General features: G+C 41.2%; 1 protein-coding gene across 2 annotated transcripts in view; it reads left to right on the top strand.

Moving 5' to 3' along the window:
* The window catches only part of cd99l2 (CD99 molecule-like 2), a 28,084-nt gene extending 12,747 nt beyond the window's left edge, over nucleotides 1-15,337 (top strand). The window contains exons 2-9 of one of the 2 annotated variants that reach the window (XM_087837852.1): nucleotides 1,772-1,825; nucleotides 2,890-2,946; nucleotides 3,058-3,183; nucleotides 6,139-6,219; nucleotides 7,062-7,142; nucleotides 7,271-7,390; nucleotides 9,235-9,300; nucleotides 10,273-15,335. In XM_087837852.1, the coding sequence (XP_087693978.1) occupies nucleotides 1,772-1,825; nucleotides 2,890-2,946; nucleotides 3,058-3,183; nucleotides 6,139-6,219; nucleotides 7,062-7,142; nucleotides 7,271-7,390; nucleotides 9,235-9,300; nucleotides 10,273-10,334 (647 nt within the window). In that variant the 3' untranslated portion in view covers nucleotides 10,335-15,335. Of the gene's footprint in view, nucleotides 1-1,771; nucleotides 1,826-2,889; nucleotides 2,947-3,057; nucleotides 3,184-6,138; nucleotides 6,220-7,061; nucleotides 7,143-7,270; nucleotides 7,391-9,234; nucleotides 9,301-10,272 lie in introns of both variants that reach the window. The other variant, XM_087837853.1, reaches the window with a different exon arrangement.
* Nucleotides 15,338-17,258: the final 1,921 nt, after the last annotated feature.

The following is a 17,258-nucleotide window of genomic DNA, read 5'->3' as shown; positions in this document are numbered from 1 at the left end:
TGACCTGGTGGCTTAAGTCAGGGGTCAGCATCCTTTTCAGTTCAAAGGGCCCCTTTTCCCCCTGCTGCTACAAAACCTGTCTAGAGCCTAAAAAAGAAAGAGCCGATAAATATCTAGAAAATGTTGTATCGTGTAAGCTATGGAAATGTAAATAAAAATGTTTGTTTTTAGATTTGATAAGAAAATGAATCATCAAAGCTTTATAATGGAAAAAAGTATTTGTTAAAATGAAGCCAGCTACGTGAGTCCTTTCCATAATAACTGAAAATTAGGAAAGATGGGCAACCAACTTGAAAATTACAGTAAACAGATTTGAAGCTAAGAAACATTAAATCACTTTTAAAAGCCTTCATTCTGTGAATAGTCAATGCAGATATTTCATAAAAGAAACAAACTGTTAACAGAACCCTTTCTTGTTGTCTTTATAATAAAAAAATGACTCACTTGGTCTTATAAGAGCCACAGTGGACGGGTCGGAGAGCCACATGTGGCTTTAGAGCCGCAGGTTGAAGATCCCTCGCCTCGGTGCTGTGGGATATTCAGTTTTCTACACGTAGGTAACAAACACTTCATTTTTTCTGAGACAGCTACATTAATAATAATGAACATATATAATTCAAAACAAAATCATAGAGGCCAACTGGGTATGTAAAAAATAATAATAATTTAGGTATACGTGAATCACTTCACATGAAACACAGTTTTCCACAGAAAAACTTCAGCCTACCTTGTGTACGTTTCTACACTGGTAACCAGTGTTGGTCAAGTTACTTGAAAAAAGTAATCAGTAACTAATTACTGATTACTTCCCCCAAAAAGTAATCCCGTTACTTTACTGATTACTTATTTTCAAAAGTAATTAATTACTTAGTTACTTAGTTACTTAAAAAAAAAAAACAATTTACAACCTGAATAGGTGATAAAGTGATAGATCTTTCAGCCCAATTCTACTTTTTCTACATAATCCATCATACAAAATGTAATCAAATGGAAAAGTCTCTTTTTAAAACTTGTTTTATTAGTTTTAATCTTTTAACTTTATGCATCAAACAAACATTTAATTATCTGCAACATTCTCTGACTGGAAGAAATTTGTTTAACATTTAAACCTATTTTCTGCACATTCCAGCACATAAAATAAAATATTTTTTGTGTTTACACTCAGTCTTTCAAATAGATGCAAGTAAAACACAGCAGAAAATAAATAAAGTCAAAGACTAGCGGTCCTGTTGCTCTATTTTCACCTGTAAAGCAGGAGTGGGGTAGGCGGAGGGTTACCCTGGTGCAGGTGTGCAGCGGTCAGTGGAAGAATCCACGAGTTTCTCTGTGAGTTTCCCATTACGTCGTAGCTACTCGGTGCTTGCACAAATCTGCACAAACGTAGCACTAACTGCTCCGCCTATTTGCCTTTACGTTTCAAGTGGGTGGGGGGTCAGCTTCACTCTGCTAGAGAGGTGCGCTCGATTTGCCACACGGAGCAGCGCGAGAGTAAAGCACGAGGGAGGGGCTAATAATCGGCTCAGTCATTTTTAATGATCGTTGAAAGCCCAGATCGTAATCCAGATTAAAATTCGATTAATTGAGCAGCCCTACACCTCAGTACTTCTTGTTCTTTACGCTGAACTTTGGCTGTTTGGCGTCCTGCTGCAGAATTCCTTGTTCTTGCACCATGACACCAAGAGAAATTCCTGTTTATGTACAAACTTAGTAACAACGTGATTGTGTTTTCCTAAATGCACTGATGCATTCCTCTCTCTCACCTGCCCTGCAGTTCTGCCTCAGGACTTCGACCTGGCGGATGCTCTGGATTTTGAATACAAACCACGTAAGCACAGTGAAACACCACTCAGCTGTTTCTGGTTTAAAAGTCTCACCATAACCTAACAAAGTGCACGTTTGACACAAGTCCGGGTGACCAGCTGTTCTTCTGTGTGTGGGCGTTTCCCTCGTCCAACATGACCCCAGTTTAACGGCATCAGTGGATGCAAGACCTGAACCGAGTCCATCACATGATGTAATAAAAGCACATTTCCATTTCTGGTTATTGTATGAACTTAGCAGTGGATTTCAGAAAGTTTCATTGGAATGAACTATGCTGTATTTGTCATAAGATTTGTGTCAAACCTGCAGTTTGTTTTTTTTAGTTATATAGATGCAAATTTGAGGCTGCCTCTCAGTCTTAGTGATATTACTGTATATATGATCCACAAGCATAAAGTAAGATATGTGTGCAACCTTTAAGAGCTCCAATCCAAACACAAACCGATGCCAACACACCTGAAAGACAATCTGAATAAAAACAGATCATATATGCACAAGTTCAAAGTTCAGCGTCACAGGTCGTATCATTTCCTCTTTCATAAAACTTCCTGTGCCACCTTTACATTTGACTTTTACTTTTCTCTTGGGATCACAAACAAATGACTAAAATCTTACCATACAAATGTTTTAAATGTCTACAGCTTTGATTGAGACTGTGGAGATGTAGTCTGCAAAGCTGCGTCTATCCAGCAGCAGAGCGTATTCACTCTGTGAGCACCCAGCAGCACCAGTGAACCTGCTGGTAACGGCTCCGTGAGGCCTGAACAGTCCTGATCCCCTAAAGGAACTGGTCCCATCCACCTACAGCCCAGTAACCTGGACTGGCTCCATACTGGGCAGAGTCGGTGTCAGTCCTGTACTGCTGGATGAAACCCAGCTTCAGACTATTTCAGCTCCGTCACTTAGAGATGTTTACGTTTTTCACAAATGAAAACTGTAAGATTTTACTAATTTGTTCGTGATTTGAAACACGCAGCCAGTCAGAATGTGACTGTGATTATCTGCTATCATCTCATGAGTGATGGCAGTAAACATATTGACCATTATATGTTATTCTGACTTGTATAGCAGTGACACCAGCACCTACAAAAAAGCAACCAGCACCATCAGGAGGAGCAGGCGGAGGTGAGAACTTTACACAGAGTCATTTTAGGTCTGAATAAATGTGGGACAAGAAAATCTGTGCGCTACAACAAATCTGATTGTAACTCTGTTGTTGTTTTTTTTTCTCTTCAGACTTTAATCTGGATGATTTCTTTAACGATGTCACCACCACCACCACCAAAGCCCCACCCAAGGTTTTCCCCAGGGTCCCTGCAGCCACCAAAGCCCCAGTGAAGCCCAAACCCAAACCCAAGCCAGGTGAAAGAAAGCAGCCCAACTCCCCCCCTGAGGCCTGTGGGTTAGCTGCAGAGCGAACGGGCTTTGTTACCTGAAATCTCAAGAGTTCAATTTTTACATCTCTGAATAAATCAGTGAACAGCAGCCACGCCCACTTCTGATTAATCCGAGCTTTTAAACCAATCGGCACGTCGAGGTTTTGGTGTAGAGAAAACATGAGAATTTTCTCACGCTCAAATATTGACTCATTTTGAATTTGCAGAACATATTAGGAGGTAAAAGAAGAATATTTTTATCTAGATTGTCTCAGCACGCGTATCCAGCAGCTGAGGCTGTTACTTCTTTGAAAACATTCGTAGACTGACCATGAAACCTGGTTTCCTTAGTTAGGAGCGCCTGGTGGAGTCTGTACTGACTGTCAGCTTCCTCTTGGTAGTAGCTGGTTGTAACATGCAGACTGATTTATTTACTGCAGTTAGTGCGTTCATTTAGTTTTTAGTTTCTATTAGTTCATTGCTGCTGTAGTTATTATAATGGGGAGGGTGCCAGGAGCAACATTTGGGAAATAAAAGTATTAATTCTAGAAAACATAACAGTGTCTGATGGCAGAGTGAAGAGCTCAATGCAGGTTATGTAGCTCTCAGGCTCCCCTCACTGCGCTTTACATTTGTTAGGTAATAAATATATAATCTTAAATGCTTATATGCTGATTATTATTGGTTTATATAAGAGAGGCCCAGACTTCAGTGTAAAACCAGGTTACAGGCTGACCAGAAACTGCATGTTTTTGTAGAATATGAGGAACCAACGGAGTGAGACTAAGTTTAGACAGGTTGCCCTGGCAACAGACCTTAGAAAGGGGAAGTTATTGCAAGCTGCACAGGACGTTTTAGTGCACAGGCATATTAATAAATCAGACACAGAAATAAGGAACTGGATAGAAGAAGTTTTGTGTGTAATGAAACTGTGACGTCGAGAGGTACATAAATAACCTGGCTTCCTGTTTTCTGCTTGAGACTGGCTGATGTCAGCAGGCGTTTCTGCGTGTGCTCAGTCGCCATATCCCGGGATATGTAAATAAAGATAATTTTTCAAAGTAAAAGACTACTTTTGAGCCGTGCCTTTTTGGCCCTAAGAATACTAAAGAACCGGAATTAACAATTGGTGCCGTGACCCGGATTCTTGTGCGGCTGAGGGGACTAATTTGGACCTTAAGCTACGATCTGATATGAGGTGGACAACAGACCGGTCTAAAAGAGTAAAGGTAAGCGCAGGCCTGTTGAAAATTGTGCACATTGGATGAATTCTAGATTAGTTGTCCACTGAATTGATGATTGTTACCGTTAAAGTAGCTCAGTAGTGGAAATTAAACTAAATTGTAAAATCTGTTAAGTAGATTTCAGGTGACATGTCATATTGGGATAAATAAAAGTAAAGTTTGGGGATATTTGATGAAAGCTCATTGTTGTTAATACTGTCCCGTTTGAACATGATTGACAGGTAAAGCTTAAGTAAAGCTTAATGGCGCAGACGGGATTCGAAAGCGCCCACGAGTGGGGTTTCCGGTCAACTCACGGGGACCACTTTTAAATTAACAAAGGGCCTAGAAATTTGACCGCTATCGGTGAGGGCGTTCCCGAAGCGGGTTGATTGACCAGCAAGGTTGGACCTGGGCTGAGGCTTTTAAATTAATCAAGGGAAATGTTAGGTGTACCGGGACTGAGGTTTGTAAACTGTGATATGGAAATGGTGAATAATATCGGTTTTGAAGAGGTGATACGGTAATGGAAATAATTTATCTTGGCAGTCAGTGTCTTTTGAAACATCAGAGCCTTTTTATACCGGCTGTCTCCACCAGATTCACAAAAATGACTCCTGTCTCTCTGAAACACTGGTGACCTGTCCACGGTTACAACAGCTCCCCCCGAGGCAGCGGGCAAAGAATCCAGGCTGCCTGTCTAAGAGAAGCTCTCAGTTTAATGCTGAATATTTCACTTATTATTTATTTTATTTAACCTTTATTTAACCTTTATTTAACCATTAAAAACCTATTTTTCAAAGGAGACCTGACCAAGAAGCAGAAAGTGTCTCACAGTTAAAGAAATTCCTCAAACACAGGCAAAAATTTTCTGCAAAAATAAAATTAAAATAAAATAAAGATAAAATTCAACAAAATGCAAATAGAAATTTCAAAGTTCAGTTAAAATGACAATCACTGAATTGACACAGTTGCATGTTATGGACTTGGCCTCAAGGATTCGTAGTTTAGATTTCAAAGCACTTAATGAACTGAAGTCGTTCTGCAGCTCGTTCCAAGCCGACGGGGCTAAATGGACCAAAGCTCTTTTGGAAAGGTTCATTTTGGGCAAATGGAACAGAAAGCATCAAGTAACCTTGCAGATGAAGAGAATAATGACCAGCATGTTTCACTGCAACCAGGCAACATATGCAGGAATCCAACTATTGCCTTAAAACTGTATAAATGAGAGTTCCTGCGACTGGCCAAAGCAGCCCATCCTACCTCGGAGTATAACTCACAGTGGTGTGAGGTTTGCAGTGAGCGATGAACCTCAGAGAAGCACGACACACAGCATGAAGCATTCACATATAGAACATCTCCATAATCGCCTTTTACCTGCTGCAACAGGTAAAAATGTTGCAGCACTTTCCCGTTCAGCATCGTACTCGTGCTCAGCTGTTGCACCGCGATGGTGAATGGGCTGGTTCTTATACTGCTCTACTTGAGCATTCAGATCGCTTTATACAACATAAAGATCCATGATGTGGACACGCGCATCCACAGGCCAGTGAACAGGCCAACGACACACAGTAACCAAAGCATAAGGGAAATGTAGTCACTTGGTTTAATTAGAGTGTAATTAGTTGTTTTTTCTTTCTTTTAACAGTATTGTTTATTTGATCCCTGCTTCCTTTTTTTTGCTCTAACACAGACGTTTCATCTTTTTACCCCTGCAGCCAGTGATGACTTTAACCTGGCTGATGCCTTAGACCCCAGCAATGACATTAATGGCAAGGATAAGAACGTGGGGAAGGGAGGTGGGTGATGGTGTCCTGCATAAGATCAACATGACTCCTAAATCATCCGCCTTCATTAAATGGCGAGATTTCTCATTTCAAATGAGAACATGTCATTTATCTGTGTCCTGTTTGTCCGTGTTTCTGCAGCTTTGTGTTAGCCTAAGCTTCCTTAGCTTCCTTTTGACTGTCGAAAGTCAGTTTGGTGCATGGTGTGAAAACCGCTGTTCTTAAAGTTGGAGCCATGAGTGGCACCAAAATGTGGCCTGATTCTTAAAATACACGAGGCCTCAGTGCTCGTCCTTGGCACTGTGTCAGTCTAAAGGAGTTATCTGTCCGTCCACTCATCTCCATCTCACTTCTTTTTCTTTCTGCCATCTCATTTCTTAATTTTCCTGCTTAGCTGTGTCTCCATTGCATCTGTTCCAAACGTAGACAAAGAGGGGCAACTTTGAATTTATTGCATGTAATGATTTAATGCTAATCAGCCTCTTGTTTGGTGTTTTTGTCACTGGATCTAAAACTCTTACAAGCTGCAGGATTTAGTTACACCCTGCCTAATGTCCCAGCTGCATAATGACACTGGATCATTGGTCAAATGATCACTCTGTTTGTGATTCATTCAGTTCTTATGTGTTTGAACTGAATTAATGGACTCCTCCAAGCCACTGATAGCCACTCTCTGACACAGAGCGCTCGTTGTTGTCCTCCTCTGCTCCCACGTCTCCTCCTCCCACTGACACACTGCTCTCTGCTTCAGTGTTTAAATGCTGAACACCAAAATAGAGTTTGACAGATCAAATGCACTCGTGTTTCATGTTTCAGTTCACATCCAGCTGCGTCTTCACTGTGTTTCCTCCCAGGTTCGTTATCCGACGACGATTTGTTCAATTTGAGCACAGATGACACCTACAAGCCTGACAACAGCAACGGCAAAAGCCAAGGTTAGACTGCGTGGTACATATTTAACATTTCATTGCACCAAAGATGTAAACACTCTTTCCACACGAAGGAATGTGGTGGCAGGTTTCTGCTGTGCTCCTATAACTGAGCTGTGTGTGTGTGTTTCCAGAGAACACAGCAGAAGTGGGCACCATCGCAGGGTTTGCAAGTGTAGTTGCCATGGCGCTGGTGGGTGCGGTCAGCAGCTACATTTCCTACCAGAAGAAGAAGCTGTGCTTCAGTATTCAGCGTAAGCTACACTGCACAGGTGGTTCAGAGGGGGCGGGCCCTCACTGCTATAAAATGAAAAGCGAGCTGCTGTTAGCTTCAAGTATTTGATCCTTGTTGAATTTGTGGGTTTGCTAACTTATACAGAATTAAACAGTTTGTAAATCTTATGGTAGATTTATTTAAATGTGCTTTTTCTGGATTATTGCAGGACTTAAGAGATACAAGCAGCCGCTCCTTATGTCTCTAACTATGAATATATTTTATTATCATTACATCTGGATTAATATACTCACTATTTTTAATTCACTGATGACTTGGTTGGAAATGTTAAAAAATTCCCATTTAAACTTCATAGAGCTGTTGTTACTTTTACAATATTTCAAGAGTTTTCAGCAAAAACAGGACATACGATGGAGTCATCATTTCCATTTCCTTTGAAAAATTAATAATTGATCATCAAAACAGTCACTGTTCATTTATTTATTTTTCTTGATGGAATAACCGATTATTCAGCTCCATCACACCAAGTATGAAATGCAAATGCTAATGTTGAAGCGCCACTGATGATGCTTTTCTACCACATGTTGCGAACGCACTCAGAGTTGACTGAATTAACTCCAGGAGATAACACATCATCTCTAACAGATCATCTCTAACAGATCATCTCTAACAGATCACCTCTAACAGATCAACTCTAACAGATCATCTCTAACAGATCAACTCTAACAGATCACCTCTAACAGATAATCTCTAACAGATCAACTCTAACAGATCCCCTCTAACAGATCACCTCTAATAGATCACCTCTAACAGATCAACTCTAACAGATCCCCTCTAACAGATCCCCTCTAACAGATCAACTCTAACAGATCCCCTGTAACAGATCAACTCTAACAGATCCCCTGTAACAGATCCCCTGTAACAGATCATCTCTAACAGATCCCCTCTAACAGATCCCCTGTAACAGATCAACTCTAACAGATCCCCTGTAACAGATCATCTCTAACAGATAATCTCTAACAGATCACCTCTAACAGATCCCCTCTAACACATCACCTCTAACAGATCACCTCTAACAGATCCCCTGTAACAGATCAACTCTAACAGATCATCTCTAACAGATCATCTCTAACAGATCATCTCTAACAGATCATCTCTAACAGATCCCCTCTAACAGATCCCCTCTAACAGATCCCCTGTAACAATCATCTCTAACAGATCCCCTGTAACAGATCATCTCTAACAGATCCCCTCTAACAGATCCCCTCTAACAGATCCCCTGTAACAGATCAACTCTAACAGATCAACTCTAACAGATCACCTCTAACAGATCACCTCTAACAGATCATCTCTAACAGATCAACTCTAACAGATCATCCTCCTTGTAGTTACATTTCTAGTCTAATTGGCTGGTAATGAATCGAGGTGGCAACAGTACAGACTTTCTGTACTTAAGTAAAAGTACAAATACTGGTGTTAAAAAATACTATTTCTTTAGCTCTGTGTCGTCTCTTCCTTTGAAACCCAGCAACACACTGTGTGACAAACAGTTTGTGTGTTTGCTGATGTTTGTTGAGCTGATCTAAACCTTGTAGAAACATTTTTCCCTTAATGCTCGTTGCGCTGGCTACATGCTGACTAAACAGACACTTCAGCCCCCGAGTATAAACGCTGTAGATGATACAGCTGATGCTTCAATAACAAGCCTATTTAGAAACTGTAAAGATTAGAAAGGACAGATATTTGTTTACAAATGTAGGAAGTAAAAATCAAAGAGTGGTCAGAAAGATACAAATACCTGAAAATTGTACTGAAGTACAGTAACGAAGTATTTATAGTGAACTTTTTGTTATGTGTTGGCAGAGAGTCTGAACACTGACATGCTTAAAGCCGAGAACCCTGAAGCGGTGGTGGCCACAGAACCACAAGGTACCCCCCCCCCCCCCCCCCCCCCCCCCCCCCGTCTGTTATATAAATGCATATAAATGTACAGTGGTCCCTCGCTATAACGCGGTTCACCTTTCACAGCTTCGCTGTTTCACTGATTTTTTTTTTGTGGCAATTTTGTCAATCAATTGTCAATCAATCTCGTGCCACGTCACCTGTCCAGTACAGAACTTTGAGCCTGTATAAGAATTAAATTTTTCAATTCAATTTTATTTATATAGCGCCAAATCACAACAAAAGTCGCCTCAAGGCGCTTCATAGATACAGAGAAAAACCCAACAATCATATGACCCCCTATGAGCAAGCACTTTGGCGACAGTGGGAAGGAAAAACTCCCTTTTAACAGGAAGAAACCTCCGGCAGAACCAGGCTCAGGGAGGGGCGGCCATCTGCTGTGATTGGTTGGGGTGAGAGAAGGAAGACAGGATAAAGACATGCTGTGGAAGAGAGACAGAGATTAATAACAGATATGATTCAATGCAGAGAGGTCTGTTAATACATAGTGAGTGAGAAAGGTGACTGGAAAGGAAAAACTCAATGCATCATGGGAATCCCCCGGCAGCCTACGTCTATTGCAGCATAACTAAGGGAGGATTCAGGGTCACCTGGTCCAGCCCTAACTATATGCTTTAGCAAAAAGGAAAGTTTGAAGCCTAATCTTAAAAGTAGAGATAGTGTCTGTCTCCTGAATCCAAACTGGAAGCTGGTTCCACAGAAGAGGGCCTGAAAACTGAAGGAAAGTGTATAAAGTGTGTAGTGACAAGTTTTACTTAAAAACATCTATAATAACTTTAAAAAATAAAGTTGGCTACTTCGCAGATTTCACCTATCGTGGGTTTTTAGAACGTAACTCCCGCGATAAACGAGGGACCACTGAAGTTGTTTGTTTTCAGAACAAGTTGTCACAGATCTGTTAGAATAATGTCTGACAGGAATGTTGTTGTATCTCTGCAGTGCAGCAGACTCTGCTGGAGCCGCCCAACGCTGAACCTCAGACTGAAGAGAACGCTGTGTAAAAAATCACCGGACTCCCCAACAAACCCTTCACATAACCCCCCCTACACACACACACACACACACACACACACACACACACACACACACACACACACTCTGAACAGCCAGAGGTCACAGGTTGTCTCTGTGCAGCATTATTGCTGCAGAACCTGGATCTGTAATCCTGGTTTGTCAAATCTCATGTTTTTAATTCTCTGTAACGCACGCAGCTCACACCGTGTGGGTTTCAGCCCACTAACCACTCACAATGTTTTTTACTGTTATTTATTTGCCAGCATGTACTCTGTAGTGCTTTGCTGGCACAGATTGAAGAATACCTGAAATGAGAAGCTCGCTCACAGACTCAGTCAGTATCCACTGAGCTGGTTTTGGGCACATTTTGAATTTATTGATGATATTTTGGTAAACTGATGAGTCAGTAACCCGCTGCATGTTTTTAAAGCAGCCTAAAAGAGCATTTGAGGAAGCTGAACTCCAAAGTTAACCAGATTGCTGTGAAACTAAACCAGTGACTTTTATATTGTTTATATTTTGTTTTTATTCTTTTTACTGTGAGTTGTATTTAGGGATAACAGATCATTCAGTGTCCCTCGTTGAAGCCTAACTAATCATGTCTTGTAAATCAAAGCTATTGTTTTTGTTGATGCACAAATCTGAAATATTTATTTGGTCTCTGCTCTCCACACGCCTGTGGAGGACATTCAGCTCGTTGCGCTATTACTACTCTAACCATGTTACTATTAACACAGCTTTGGCTTTAATCTTAACCAAGTACATTAGTGAATGACTAAGGCATCCAACACCTGTAAGTATTAGAGTGTAAATGGCCTTATAGAAAAACTCACTTCTAGTTTGTTTCAACCATTAATGTAAATGATGCTGAAACATCTGAGTGGTTAATAAAACACCTTATGGTCAATGACAAGTTCAAGCCTAGAATGGGAACTCCTCAGATGGGAAACAGCGCCCACTCTGCGCCCAGTCTGCCATATTGTCTTCTTTAAGAGGGAAAGGGGATTATTGATTGGAGGGTCTTTACCTCACAATATGAAGGACTGGAAGTTGTTTCCCACGTGTAAAGCTTGTGAGAGTAAGAGGACTGAGTATAGTGCCAAATATGAAAAGTCAGATGTGAGTGAGGATGATGAAGTCTGTCTCACATCAGTTTCAGCTTAAAACTGCGTCTCGTGAGCTGCTGCTTCCCTCTGAATCCTAACGGGACTTTCTTCAGTGGAAAAGGACGAAACTCCAGCATTTTGTTCCCGGGGAAAAAAAGCTGACTGTCACAGAAATGTTAACAAGTCTGACATGAGTAGTTAGTAATACTGGTGACTGAGTTCTTGTGTTGGGTTTGTGGAGCTCTGAGGTGACTTTGACTTTACGTTTGTGAATTTTTCTAGCAGAAACAACGTCACGTGAAAACAGGTGAATTTATTGAAAACAACTGTAAAGTGAGTAGTTATATTAGTTAAGATTGTTAACATTTGTCAGTTATCCCATAACAAACATAAATATTTAAACAGGGCTGTTTAGCCATTAGCTTGGAGGCTAATCCATGTCAGGTCCAGCTTCCTTCTTGTGTCTCGTGGTGTAGCTCTCCTCTCGTACTCACAAAGATTCAGTGTAATATTTCTTTGCATTTACTTCCACAGCCCAGCTGTATGCTACACGAGGGGTTTGCCTACTTTTCAGATTTTTCAGCTACAGCACGGTGGAACTTTTAGTAGACGTTTAACCTTCATTCATGGTATCCTAATAAAACACATTAGTTTTTCTGAATTGCTAAAACACATTTCCTAAAACTGCAAAATTCAAGCTACACTCACAAAACCTTCAACCTGTCTTGCAAAACCAAACATTTGATCCAAAACTATTTTAACTTTACTCAAAATCAAGCACTACTGCCAAAAACCACTCAAAACCAGCCAATGTGCAAACACAACTTAGCAACGATTACACCCTACAGACAAAAATTCAAATTCTGCCTCAGCATCAAGCCTCTATGCTGGGTCAGGCCACAGGACTTCATCCACATCACATGCTATGGTCTCCCTTCCAATGCAACCAGCAAAGAAACCTTTAGGATGCCAAATCAGCCCTGGCAGGATTCCAGTCCTATCTCACCACATGCTCCATTCATTGCTTGAAGTAGATTTTCCTGTGTAAGGGTTTTGGTCGTAGACTTTCCATCTCCATGCTGAGAAAAACTCCTCAGTAGGATGCAAAAAGGGAGAATATGGTGGAAGAACACATTGATAAAATGCTGCTCATTGTGAAACCAGTTGCATATTCTTGAACCTCGGTGAAAGCTCCATTGGCCCAAATGATGCTCTGCTTACTCGCGATCTCCCTGCTCAAGCAAAGCATCCTGTAGACCCTCCAGGAATGTTGCTAGAAGTTCGTTGTTGTATGGCCCAACAGTAACATCACGGTGGAGAACCCCATAGCTGCTGATGGCACAGTTTCGCTCAAATGGTCCCAATAAACTTGTTTCATTCTTATCCTGTTGCGTTGCAGGACACGGTCAGTCGTTGACAGACTCACACGATTTATTCCCTCAAAAAGTGTGTCGTCTTCTATAATCTGCTGCTGTATTTCACGCAGTCGAATTGCATTATTCTGACGGACCATATCCACAATAAGTGTCTCCTGGCGTTGTGAGAACATGCGTGTTCTTCCACCCTCATGTGGCCGTCTTTCAATTCTAAACAAAATACCATTTGGATATAAGTACACACACACACTCATGTTTTCAGGTTTCACACACAGTAACATGGAGAAATTATTTTTCATTGTCTTCTTACTGAGACAGTAAACTTTTTACCGGTTTGCTTCTCTGAAGGTCCGGATTATAGTAGCCACTGAGGCCCTGCGTAGGTTTGGTTGCACACGTTGCCCTGCCTCCCTCGTTGTCATGCACCAGAACATGATCTTCTTCTTGGTCTTCGTCCTTGCCCAACACCTCTGACACGGACTCCTCTTCCTCTTCTATTGTATTGCTCCACTGTTGGATCCACTCGTACCATATTCATACTGTTTAGTAATCGGGTTCACTGATTGGACACGTGTTTTCAGTTTTAAGTGGCACGGTGTAAATGATGACAACAGTGTGTTAGTTGTGTTTGACTTCTGTAGCCTGTGTGCACCACACTGCTAAATGAGTTTTGTGTTTGAGAAAGTGTTTAGAGTTTTGGTAAATAGGAGATTCAGATTTGCAAATGAGGTCCTAACCAGGTGAACAGTGTTTAAGATTTTGACAACTGTGAGACAGTTTAGTTTTTACTATGGGAATTCAGTGTTTTAGCGATTCAGAAAAACTCTGAAACCTATTTTTCTGCAGAGTTACTGAGCAAAGATCATATCAATCTGATCGATGTGGAAATGAAATTCAGCGTCCCTCTTTGAAGAATTATCTGTTGCACATCTAAGCAGTGAAAACTAGTAAATGTTTACTTTATATCAGTAACAGAACTTAGACGTGAAGACAAGAAGATTGTGTATAAATAAATAACCTTCAGCATCCGAGCAGACAGATTCCCGAGGCCATAATCAGTCCAGAGGACATCGCCTCTGACAGCATCTGTCTCAGACCTGGCTGATTTTACTGATATTCCAAATCTCACTACGTCCCAAACAAACTAGTTTAGCTGTTGATCCAGGAATAACGAAGACAAACCACTGGCCGACTCCCTCATTACTCTATTAAAAAAGACATTTCAGTTTCTGCTGGACTAAAATGGGTGCGATAGGAAAATTAGGGACTGAGTGGAAGGAGCTTGGAGCTGGCACCGCTGCGCAGAACCTCGGTTGAGTTGGTCTGTGTTTGAAAAGGTTTAGCCGTGTCGACGATGTTAGCAGCCGTAGTTAGTTGAAGGGTTTAGATAGTGCCCTGAGGAATGCTTTCTGAAACTGAGCAGTTCTGTTTGTACTAGTGTGGTAGCATATATCCCTGCTGCATTTAGACTTTAGACTCGTGTGTGTTTGCACTGTTAGCTTGCTTTTTTTATACTTTGTACTCGACTGGACTTTTCCTAATAACTTAACTTTTGAGGATAGTTGATGTTTCCTGGTGAGTGAAAGTTTTTCCAGCTTTCCATTGAGTCTTGGCTGTTCCAAAACAAGAAAGCTCTCATTAACGTTCCCGCGCTGTGTCCGAAACAGTTTCCTTTATTGTCTGATATATTAACCTTTTTGTAGCACAAACCTGTAATGAGGGGATCTGATTTATTCCACACACAGCATAGATCATGTTCATTCATGTGTGGAACAAAGTGTTGTAATAAGAAAGTCAATTAGTTACATTGTATATATCGTATTGTGGAGGTAAACACAGACTGCTGTGTTTACCTCCTGTGTTTACTTGCTGTCTTCAGTTTGTCACTTTGTTGTTGTTGTTGGGAGGTTAGAAAGTGTGAGCAAAGGATCAAGTACAGAAGATGCACAAGTAACCATACCAGACATGGATGTGTAGTAAGAACCACCATTGTGTGTCCTGTGAGCTGTAACACAGTGACAGTACAGTCATCCAGCTGTGCTCGCAGCTAGGGCTGCCACAAACGATTATTTTGATAGTCGACTAATCAGATCATCATCCATTGGATGTAAAACTTACAGCTTATTGCACCAGCAGCATCTGCTCTTATATAACTATCATTAGCTTACAGCTTTAAGTGTGTAAGGTATGTGCTAACTAAAAATAAAGACAAGATGATAGTTTATTAAATTTGAATGAAATTTGCAGATTATTTCGTTGAAGTTTAATAAACTCCTTGCTATCTAAAATATAACAGGACACCGGAGTATATTCTCGAGCATCTCACACTTCTGATAATCAGCTGTCTGCTTGACGTTTATTCAGCTGTGTAAAAACTATAACTTTAATCTCAGCCAAACCGATTTACTCAGGAACAAATAAAATACTGAAAAAAGCCAAACAATAACATTTTTAAGTTATCTAAGTGACTTATATATCATGTTTAACCTGAGTAGCGGAAGACGGCGGTGGGTTTGAAAATGATGTGCGGGAGTCCGGTGTTCTCACGGCTCTAGTTAGCCTAGCCCCCGGCTAGCTATCAAGCTAGTGCGTAACAGACGTCTCCGAAAACGTCGGAGCGCTTTTGAAAATATGTGGTGTCTTGATAAACTGAGCAGATATTTGAGGTTTACACAGCTACATTCTCGCCTGAAAATATGTTAAACGTTTATTTTGTGACCCAGAAAGAATAATAAGAGTAACATTAAAACTAACTAGCTGCCGCCATTGTTGGAAACTGAGCTGGGCTGCGCTATGAATTCTGGGACACAGCTTCTTCTTCGGGGTTTAACAGCAGCTGGCATCCTTGTACATGCAGTGCTGCCATCTTCTGTTTCAGTCCATTATTACACTCTTAAATCCTACTACTTATTCCTGCGTCTTTTGTGATCTTACAAAGCTTCAAACAACGCGTCGACTATTAAATCAGTCGTCAACGATTTTGATAGTCGACTAATCGTGACTAGACGACTAATCGTGGCAGCCCTACTCGCAGCCTAAAGACAGGAAGTGTTGCAGTCAGGATGCAGCACAGACAGCAGCCTGTTCCCTGGTGTTACCCCGGTAACGAGACAACACATCTATCAGCTGCTTCTCACAGCTTTACTGTGTCCGCTGTGTGTTTCACTTTGAAAACGGTTCGACTGGAATGGCAGGAAGTAAAAATGCTGCAACTGGGAGGTAGGATCAGATTAACAGGTTCATGTCTGGAAAGAGTCTTTTTTTGTATATTTGAGAGTTTCGTGGTGATTTCACTTCGTGTACATGTCTTTGAGGTGGTCATTAAAGTAGGATGTATGTGTATAACCAATATTCTGTGGCTAGATAAACCTTTGTGCGTGTGTGAGAGATGAACGGTTAATGCTAAAAAGAGGAAAAATAACCCAGTTTGTGGCCACATTAGCCATTAGCATCCTTAGCTTTGTCTTATTTTCTGATCCGAGTGATTCCTGCGCTGGGTGGTGTTTTTTAGGCCGTGTGTTGTGTTTGCAGGTGTGGTCTCTGTGTAGTTGGCGGTGCTGTTTAAGACTCTGCATACCTGTGTGCTGTAATCCAAATGACACTTCTTTTAGCCTTATATCCTGCAAAGTCCCATAGGAGCGCACTGCAACATTCATGTAACACAGCACAGCTGCGCCCGAGCGACGCCGCAGTCGCCCCCTGTTGGCAACAGGTGGGGGCTGTTTCATCAGGCTCGGGCTGCTGGAAGCTTCACTCAAATCAAACAAAAATAACAAACCTTTCAGTTGGCTGAATGTATTTAAATATTCATGTTTGAATGCGCAAATATTTGGTCTGTAGCAAAAATATGTATTTACCAAAGACAAAGTGCTGATTGAGCCTTTCATGGCCCCTGTGCAGAGTTACTGGATAATCTGTTATTAGAAAATAATAAACTGTTGATTATATGCTTGAATCTGAATGTAACACAGATGTCCTCGCCTAATGTGAAGCATTTGAATTAGTCTGAGTGTGTATGAGAACATGACTGTTTTATATCAATGAAAAGAAAAAGATACGTCTGATGTCTTAAAATAATGTGTGCTAACCTGTGCAATGCTTGCATTCAGCCACAGTGCATTATTATTGGCACTGTTCTGCTTTGGGCTTTAGTGTGGGATTTATGGCACGCTGCCGTTTGGATCTGGGCCCCATGTGATGACCACCGGTACCAGTAGACCCGCTACAGCCCAGCAGCAAACAGTACAATGTTTGATTAAATGTGACTGTGTAGCGATTCCAGCGTCGATGGAATAAAACCAGTAGAATGTTTGTCATCGATAAGCAGAAGATGTGGCGATCAGCCCTCGTGGCCTGTTGAACATCAGGGATTTTGGTTGGTGGTAGACGAGTTTCCGCTTCATCTTTAGGCAGCACCTGTGATGCTGTC

The sequence above is a fragment of the Neolamprologus brichardi genome, chromosome 3 (genome assembly GCF_056152115.1).
Source record: "Neolamprologus brichardi isolate AB-2024 chromosome 3, ASM5615211v1, whole genome shotgun sequence".
In the NCBI taxonomy this organism is placed as follows: Eukaryota; Metazoa; Chordata; class Actinopteri; order Cichliformes; family Cichlidae; genus Neolamprologus; species Neolamprologus brichardi.
Note: the sequence above shows the minus strand (reverse complement) of the source record. Positions and strands in the feature narration are given on the sequence as shown.